This window comes from Mesitornis unicolor, unplaced genomic scaffold, assembly GCF_000695765.1.
Source record: "Mesitornis unicolor isolate BGI_N332 unplaced genomic scaffold, ASM69576v1 scaffold44514, whole genome shotgun sequence".
Classification (NCBI taxonomy): domain Eukaryota; kingdom Metazoa; phylum Chordata; class Aves; order Mesitornithiformes; family Mesitornithidae; genus Mesitornis; species Mesitornis unicolor.
In genome coordinates this window covers 13,445-23,262 of record NW_010178891.1, presented here as the reverse complement: position 1 = coordinate 23,262, position 9,818 = coordinate 13,445, and the positions used below count along the sequence as shown (strand labels likewise).

Genomic DNA, 9,818 nt, shown 5'->3' with positions numbered 1-9,818 from the left:
GCCAAATCGTTCCTGTATTAAACTGCTTTCCCTGTCTACCGTTCAGATATTTTTAAATATTAACTTCATCATACATGCTCTCAATCCTAAAAGTGCTTTATAAGTTACAAAACAGCATTTTTGCGGGGCAGCAATAAGCGTCATAGTCTTGTGACAGATTTAGAGTCTAAACAGTGCCTTTTACACATGTGACTGTGTAAGTATACTTAAATATTTCTGTTTTGAGATGCGACTAAGCTGCAATACTGCAAAGTGATCCTGAAAGAAGCACGACACTTTTGTCTAAGATTGTGCTAAACCAAATGCCCCAATGATCTGGTCTGTTTTGAGCAGTATGGTGGGAGACTTTGGGCCTAAAAATTCCACTCTGCACTTTCACTTGGTTGGTTAGAATATCAGCTTTTGTACTCTTTGAAATAGGAGATTCACACTGCCTAAATCTATTTGGACCTTAATTTTAGCTAAGAGGCAATTATAGCTGTTCTTTTATGTAGAATCATTATATCATTAATTTTTGTATTTTTCTATTAATAGTTTTCTATTGAATGGCTTTGTACTGATGTCTGAGGTTTTACAGATGACATTAAATCATTAAAATAGAACTACTTCTCAATTAAATCTTGATTTGCAATCCCATTTTTTAAAATGAGAAAATTTATTTGCTCTTTAAAAGTGGATAAGATTTATTTTTTTTAATCTACAAGTAAAGCAGGATAGTGAAATTTCTGATTAAATGGTGATAGTAAACGACTATAAAAAGAAATGCCATGCTTCCAGTCCTTGTGATTTTATATATGTCTTCAAAATGGCTTATTCTACAACAGGTGAAATATTTCTGGGAAGGTAAAATTAGCTAGAGTTTGAAAAGTCAGTGCAGTCTGAGAAAATATGAAAGCAGTGTTCTATAGTATAGAAAACACATTTTCACAAAGTCTTATGAAAGCATTATTCTACTTCACAAAAGTTCACGTAATTAGAAAACATGTTAAACTGAAGGTAACATCTGGGAGTGTGTCTGTGTAACTAAAGAGCAAAAGGTTGTATTTGGGGATGCTTGGAAGTAATGTCCTTTTTGGTTTTGTGTTTTTTTCTTAGCTCTCTCTTTTGCTTCTGCTTTTTAAAAACACACAATGTCTGAAGTTAAGCAGAGGAAAAAAGGTGTTACTTCATCCAAGACCAGTGAAAGCTCACAAAAGCCTGAGATGCACAGTAATTGTGGGATGCTGGCAAGTCCTAGGACCAGCAATAATCCAAGTTTCTCATGGGCAAGCTTGAGCGTAATTTCCCTTGCCGTTTGCCTGGTGCTGACCTGGTAGGTAACCCTCTAAAGTGAATTTTAATATTTTCTTTAGTATTCTATACCGTATTCAGTCATGGGCAATATGATTAATTACATTTAAATACAGTATTTGGGTTAAGTGACTCTAGAAACTTGTTAAACCTAGAAGGATCAAGAAAAGGAGTATTCACAAGTGTGGAAACATTGGTATACAGTGAGGGATTACAGAAGCTTAATCTGTTATATTATGTTGAAAGTTTAAAAGGTGCCTTACTCATGAATTGTAACTACCTGCTTTGGAGAGTACATCTAACTGTGAAAAGCAACTTAATCTGACAATAAGTACAACGAGGCTCATTTGGCAAGTAATAAATAATTCAATAGTAGAAGTGGAGTTTTCTGTAAATAATTTGCTCAGCAGTGTGGTCAACTGTTTACCAGGTGGATTCTTCAAGGTGAAAAATCTTTGTAAAAGATGTTTTAGGATATCTTAGCAGCATCAGTACCCTAGTTGCATCAGAAACTGAGCTTCATGCAGTAATGTCTGATGAAATTCTCAGAACTCCAGTGCAAGAAATTAGTTCAGATTGTTACACCCTAGATGTCAGTCTGAAAATTAAGGTAAAACTTGTTCTTATTTTAACATCACCCAGATTTTATTATCTAAAGATTTGAGAAACAGAATGACATAGTAGAACAAAATGATTAGTGTTGCATCTGCTTACTGTTTTATGTGTATCTTTCTGGTTTGCATTTATCTATCTATAGCTAGCATTTCACTTTTATTTACCTACCTTAATCTGTATAGTATGTTGTAGTCTTTTGAAACTTCTAATTGCTATTCAATATGCTAATAAATAGCAATTTATGAAAGCATAAGTATTTTAAATAAACTGTATTCTTCTAGATAAAATTGCTCTTACTACTGAGAGGACCACTGTGTGGTCTACAATAAACCTTGTTTTGGGATTAATAAACATCCAGTAAAATTCATGGTTTTTTTGCTTGGCTGTCTTATTTCCTTTTTAACTGGACAAAGGGTTGACAGTTCAGAAAGTTCCCAAGTTCACAGTAAATTAATCTGGAGTGTATATAAAGTACAGGATTGAGACATCTACTGCCTGTTCAAAGCTAGCATCATCATAACAGTACCTATACCAGCTTTGCCACAGAGCATTGTATATTCTTGGATGGTTACAATTAAATAGCATTAGAGTTAACCAGCCTTTCTAAATCCAAAGGTTTCTATGCATGATTTTGTGATGCTTTGCAAGGAAGTCCAAATAATTTCTTAGTGTTTTATTTCTACCAGTTAAATACTACTTTATGAAATATATTGTGAGGGAATGCATTACGAGCATGTCAGCAGTTTTACTGGACATTTTTCCTGTTTGAATGACATACAATGCAAAAACAAAGCACACCTATGGATGTTTCCTTGTTTTCCCACTTCAATTGGAAGGTAATTCCAGTATGAGGGCAGATCAACTTATTCCTATCTTTTTTAATCTCATTAATTGATATAGCAAATTCTGTGAGCACAAATCCCTGCACTAATAGATTGCTGTGAATCAGCTCCTGGAACATTTAATGTATGCTAATCATGTTTACTAATTATTTCTTTTCAATTTGCAGGTTCCTATTTCAGCAGTCCAATCAATTTGCTGATATGGAAAAAAAGTACATTTTCTTACAGCAAGAAGCTGAAAAATTCCTGGATGTGAAAAATAAAGTTAACTTAATTTCTGAAAAGGTAATCATATTAGCATCTTAAATGGATAATCTCTGGTGAACATTTGCAGTTGTTTTACTTTGTTGTCATTTTAATTTGACCATATTTTAAAATATTTTTTCATATTGTGTTCTACTTGCCTGTGAATAGGCCTTTGGAGAATATTTCACGTGACTAAATGTGTCAGTCCATACCATTGTTCAAGTATGCGAATATAGTGGTTGTATCTCAGTTTTTTAGACACTAAGCTATTTTGTGAAAACTTATATTTAGGCACATACTTCATTCTACCAGTACCATTCTGTACATAATTCTAATATACAGTGATTTGAAGAAAATTTACAGTCAATTTTATGTAGTAGACCTGTTCTAATAACATGAAAGACATAATGAAGAGAGAGTAATATGTTTTTAATTGTTTTTTTATTGACTTACCTATGTGTGACATTATCAAGTGGAAAACTTGGGTTGGCTGATGAGTTATCCCCTATATCTTACAGATAATGATGGGAGTACAGCATGGCTTATGCCAGTGATGATGTTGTAGCACTGATCTCTTAATGATGTCACTGAGACATGATGTAATTTGGATGTTTATATAGTGCATTTCAGATTGCAAAATGTTGCATGGGATGTAGTGTGATATATTTTAGAAAAAAAACCAAACAAAACAAAACACCAAAACCATTGGAAAATAAGGGATTGACAACAAGGAAAATGGCATGTATTCTACAGAAATTCAACAACAAACATACCCTTTTCTGTGACTTTCTCATGCTAGGTTAATCAACAATATTTTAAAGATGAAATCTGTACAGGAGCTTTGTAACAAGTAAGGTGGCTTCTGAGGGACAAACTCTGTTGAATAAATGCAAATGGTTTTCTGTTTTTACTTTTGTTAAGTAGCGATGGACATTGTTTTGTGTTATAAATGCAGCTTGCATCTTCTGAAAGTATCCTACAAGAAGTTGCCTCACCCATCTCTGTGATGACTGAGTTTGAGCAGGAAATATCTTCTCTTCATAACATCATAAATGATATTCAGGACAATGAACAGGTTCTCTCTTTAAAGATGCAGAGCGTTAATGAGAAGTTCCAAAATGTTACAAATTCGTGGAGAAGAAACTTGGATGAAATTAACACAAACACTAGTGGTTTAAAATCTGAAGCGAAGTTCATACATACAGAAGTTACTTCCCAAATTAATGAAGTCGACCAAAAAATTAAATCCCTTTCAGAAAGAGTAAAAGATCTGGAAGACAGTACAGCCAGAAATATTAAAACACTAAAAAGGCAAGAAGACGATGAATTCTCTAGAGTTGGACACAAGTTGGACTTACATGCAAAGGCAGTTGAGAAGCTGGAAGAAGAACAGAATGGTCTGGTAGCCAAGAACACAGACCTGAATCAGAAACTTGCGAACTATGAACCTAGAATTGAGGAGTGCAAGACACATTTGCCAACAATTGAAAAAGCTATTCACTCTATTCTTAGATTATCAAGTGAATTGCTAGGTATGGAGAAGAAGATAAAGGACTTGACAACACAGCTACATACTGTGGAAAATGCTATGTTGAAAATTGTGTCTGATGAAATGGCGATGCAAAAAGTTCTTGAAGGCGTACAGTACAATGACAGGGTATTGAAAGAGCAAAATGAAATCATTATTTTAGAAGGAGTTGAGCACGACATAAAAGTATCTTCAGAAGTAAAAGAAATAACTGTGGAAAGCTATAACTTAGAAAATGACCAGAATGGACATAAGTGAATTTAGATTTAAAGTTTTCATTGATGAAAGAGCACATTAATTTGTTATAAATAATGTGACTTCAACATTAAGTGAAGGGTAGCTGAACTATTGTCATCAATTTAAATAGGCATCGGATCAGACTGAAAGGCAAACTTATGAAGAGGACAGAGAACAAGAAATACTGTGTTGGGGGAGGTGATGAGTATTTTCTCAAATAAATTAATGATTATTTTCATCTTATTTATTAAAAACTATTTTTTAAAAGCTATTCCATTTTAATAAAATGGAATTTGAAGCAAAGTATTTAGATTTATGGAAAAAAATCAAAGGTGGATATGACAGATTCAAATTTATATTTAGTTCTCGCTATGTTGTATTTTACATGTTTATTTTTTGTATTATATTCTATGGACTCATTACAATGAACAGTTAAATTCCTATATCCAGGCAGATATGCATGTATCTTGCTTTTAATGTATTATATGCCATAATGTTTTTGTGCTTATGGTAAAGACTTCTCAATGTCAGAGTTGTTACAAAGATCTGCATATTTTATTATGTGCGGGAAAGCACTAAGATTTTTAACAGCTGAAACTTCTATACAACAGAAAGCACTAGTAAAGTACCCCTTACTGAGAACCTTCTCTTGTACTGCTATTTATGTGCAGGGCATTTCATAGCAGCTGGTGTTCTCTTTTATTTCTTTGACTCCATGCAAATAGCCACCTTAGACCTCATTTTCCAGCCTTTTCAAACTTTCTGAAATCACTGCCATAGTTTTGATCTGCCGTTGAAGTCACTGGACTACATACAGACTGAAGTTCTTATTAACAGATATTCCTGTTAGATTCTTCCATCATTTATTGTGCAAGTTTGGTGTCATCAGGCATTGTATTAGTTTGGGGGGGGGTGGATTTTTTTTTTTTTTTGCTTGATATGGTGCTGTTAAAAACAAGTTTTAACCTTTTCTTCTGTAAAGTGGTCTTTGTTAAGCACTACATGACATGTCTGTTATTGTTCTGCATTTCACAGGGCAAAAAACCCCCTTTATTTCCCAAAGTTTGATGAACCAAGAGATGCAAAAGCAATTAATGAAAGCCATGGAGTTATGTGCTGGGGGCAGGGAATATCTAATTTATCCATAGATCTAATGCACAAGATGTAATACTACCCAACAGTTGTGGTAGCTGCTCATTGAAATTGGAATCTTGGGACCATGATAAATTTGTGTCTACAGCCTTATGTCTTGATAAGTTCCAATTCTCGATTTCTGAACTCAGGAAAGATGGCTTACTAAACAGTATGAACCTACAACATTTATGACTTAATCAGGCTTAAGTTAAATTACTCTGATTTTGTACATTGGTTTATCTAGAACTCTACTGAAATCTTCACTAAACAGTTAATGCTGCCCATTCAAGAGACTTTTAAACCAGCATTTATCTATGTTATAAGGTCTTTCAGTTTCATATATTTATAATGTATATATAGATTTGTATCTGTTTACAGTCATATTCAATAAAAATGTTGTAGTGGATTGCCCTGTCCTGGTGCATAATCTAATTCAAAATACATTGCTCTTCTCCAGAAAGGATATGGAATATGTACTTTACTGTTCAATGTTCCATTAAGAAATGCTATTCTATATGGAAATGTTTTTAAAATATTTTTCACAAGTGTGTTCTAGTATGTTTCCAATTCATATATTTTTGGGGAACAGTGGCTAAATTAACAGTGGTATGTTCCCCAATTTAATGTCTTTCATCAACCTCAGATCTGAATACACAGATAGATGTGTTCTATCTTACACAAGATAGAACAAGAAATCCTCATTCTTAGAGAGCATTAACTAGGAAACCAGCACAGCTCTCCACAATCTAAATTTTGGTATTTTGTTTTTAAGCAAAGAGTCCAGTGCTAGTGAGGAATGACCAACACCATCAAAAAAGATAACCACGTTTGTTTATTCGGTGACATTTTTACCACTAGCGTCAAGGAATTGATTAGAATTAAACTAATTATAGCCTCTTAGAATTTGCTTCAGTTTGCCCATTTAGTGGTTTGTTGGATTTTTTTTCTCTCCAAGTTCTGAATTGATTTATTGTTAATTTAACAGGATAGTATCACTCAGTATTTTCCTTTCTTCCTCTCAAATTTGAAAACCAAGAACCAATTGTTAAAAAAACAAAACACAAAAGCCCAAAAAAAACCCCAGGAAAAAGTGAACTAGCAAATGCAGTCAGAAACCCAGCAGCATCATGAGTGTTCCCTCATTAACACAGCTTTTATGGAGGCAGGCTCTTTAAGTAAGGATCTTTCTGTGAAGTATTTTGGTGGCTATTTAAATAAAAGGCAACCAACCCTAATTCCTTTGGGTTTTTTGTCTGTGAATGCTATGTTCAAAATACATATTATGATTACCAAAATAAAAACACCTTAGTTAATTATGGTCCATGATTTTTGGAGAAGACAATTTTAAGGTAGGCATCTTTCTAAAATGTTTCTGAATACCTTTCTAGATCTGTCTGGATCATGCAGGTTATAGGCTTAAGACAAAAATATCAGTAAATCAGAAGAAGATTGCATTTGATTACTTTGAGGTCATGCTGGAAAGTCATATAGCACCTTCCTGTAATTTTTGTTATAATAGAAAAAGTAGTAACATTTGAATTTATGTACACTGAAAGGAAAAAAAAATTATAACTTTTGGTTGTGTTGCAACAGAAGTTTATTTCCTAAAGACAGGGTTGGCACTGAATTTCAATATCAGAACAATAAAGTCTTGCATTAGAGTATAGCTTTAATTTTTATGTGAGTTGTTAAGCTAAAAATCCTGTCAAATATTTTTTATTTGTATCCCTCCAGTGTGAAAAGACTTGGAACTTAATGGCACAGCTGGACGATCTTCAAATAATTTCTCACATTAAACACCTGCAGGAAGATATTAATACAATGAAAACATGGTCCAGCAGCAGAATTAAAAAGCAAGAAGAACTGCAGAAGAATTTAACAACTCTTTTTCATGCAGTTTCAAGCGTTGAGCAGAATGCAGCTTCTGTAGCAAAAAACATAACTTTGACGATTGTGACAGTAAAAACTGACATAAGGCGCATTTCAGGCCTAGTCTCAGATATGACTGCACTGACAGATTCTTTGCAAACACTAGAAGATAAAGTAGAAAAAGGTGAAAAGAAGACAGTAAAAAATATAGGTGACCTGCTTACCAGTAGCATCGACCGAAGTACAGAACTACAGAGCTTGGCATCCAGTAACGCAAGAAAAATTGAGCAAATTAGGACAGCATTATTTGAGTTAAGGAGTGACTTTAACAAGCATTCAGACAGACTTCTGAATCTCGAAGGTGACAGAGCAAAAGTTCTGAAGACAGTTACATTTGCAAATGATTTAAAACCTAAGATGTACAAAATTAAAAAGGATTTTGCCATCTTGGAGCAGTTAATAAATGATCTAACACTGAGAATAGGAAGATTAGTGGAGGATGTACTACAACGGGAGAAGGAAATTGCTTTACTGAATGAGAAACTGGCCAATCTTACAAGAGTTCAAGCTGAGATCAAAGGTATGAAAGATGAAATAACCAAGATTTCAGACATGAACTGATCACTGTGATGAAATGTCACTGCCTAAAGAATAGTAGCGTTTGAGGGGTGTTAACTCCATCATGTGTAGCACTAAGAAGAAAGATAACAATATTTAAAGGCTTCATTTAGGAGCACACCAAAACTTGAGATTCGTTCTCTTCCTTTGTAAAGGACAGAAAAGTCATACCGATTTCAAGGGACAAGCTGCAATGTGAGCAAAAACCATGGCTCTCTGCATGTATTTGTCTTTCCGAAGGATGACACATGCTGTATTTAATAAATTGCTTGTTTTGTACAATAAAATGATGCTAAGGCTTAAAGTGTTGTTCTTACCTTTAGAGTTTGCTTTCATAAAGAAACCAGGACCCAAGACTGACAGATCTTCAGCCTTTCTTTTCCTGCTTCAAATGAAGGAATAAAATCGTGATTTCCAGATAGAGTTAAACAAGAGTCAGTCAAACTGCATTAGCAACTTAATATTTATCTCAATATATTCACTCTGTAATTTTACTAAGTATAGCACTTCCCTTTGTTTTTGTTTGTTTTGTGGTTTGTTTGTTTTAAAAATAATATTTAAAGAGGGAAATGCAGTGAAGAAAGTGATGGGCAGAAATATTGCTGATGCCTTGCAAAAAGTTTGTCACACCTTCAGATGGAATAATTTGTGTAAGGTTGTCTGTGAGGCTTTGTAATTGTAAATTATAATTATTCACTGTTTTGCCTTGAAAACACAGAACTCTATATGGGAACAGTGCTTTGAAAAAGCTGCTAACCCTAGTGATGACTTTCTTCCAGTGTCATGGCATCTAGTCGGGAATCCTAAGTGTGTTTATTCATTGTTTCTTAGCCAGTAAAATACTATAGCAAGCAGCAGAATTAGCAGAGAGAAGCTACTTAAGTACCAAAAGGTTAGACTAATGTGAGCCACTGGCAGTATTTCTGTGGTGAAAAGCAAGATTTAAGAGATAGGAGACATTTGAAAATGCAGTAGGCAGTAGACTCTAGTAACAAGATAAAGGGAATGGGTTTAGCAGAGGAAAGAGGGAAAAGTGCATGAAATAGGAATAAAAATTACTATAAAAACAATTAGGAGAGATACAGCAATTAAGAAAATCCCTATAAATCAAATTATACCAAGTATAAACATCCAGTAAGGCCTTTGTAACATCTCAATTGTTTAGTGGGTCATACCTGAACGTCTTGCAGCTACTTGACCCTCGATTGTATGGAAGATACAACTGTTCCTCTCCCACACTATTCTCATCCTCATTCAGCATTCCCTATCTTTTGGCCTGCTTCATGTTGCTGGTGTTTGTACCTTGCTTGCTTCATTGTCCTCAACATTAAATGCTTTGTTTCATCAAGTTCTCTTTTCGTATGGGTCCATTCCTACCTCCCATTTTCTTTTACCTCTTTCCAATGCCCCTGACAGACAGCAAGGATAAACCTGTCAAA

The 9,818-nt window shown here is 34.2% G+C and overlaps 1 protein-coding gene across 1 annotated transcript; it reads left to right on the top strand.

Moving 5' to 3' along the window:
• The first annotated feature begins 1,130 nt into the window (after positions 1–1,130).
• Positions 1,131–8,611, top strand: IKBIP (IKBKB interacting protein). The gene is made up of 3 exons (XM_010182595.1): positions 1,131–1,312; positions 2,915–3,032; positions 7,627–8,611. The coding sequence occupies exons 1-3, from the start codon at positions 1,131–1,133 to the stop codon at positions 8,380–8,382; spliced, it is 1,056 nt and encodes a 351-aa protein (XP_010180897.1). The 3' UTR covers positions 8,383–8,611.
• The last annotated feature ends 1,207 nt before the right edge of the window (positions 8,612–9,818 follow it).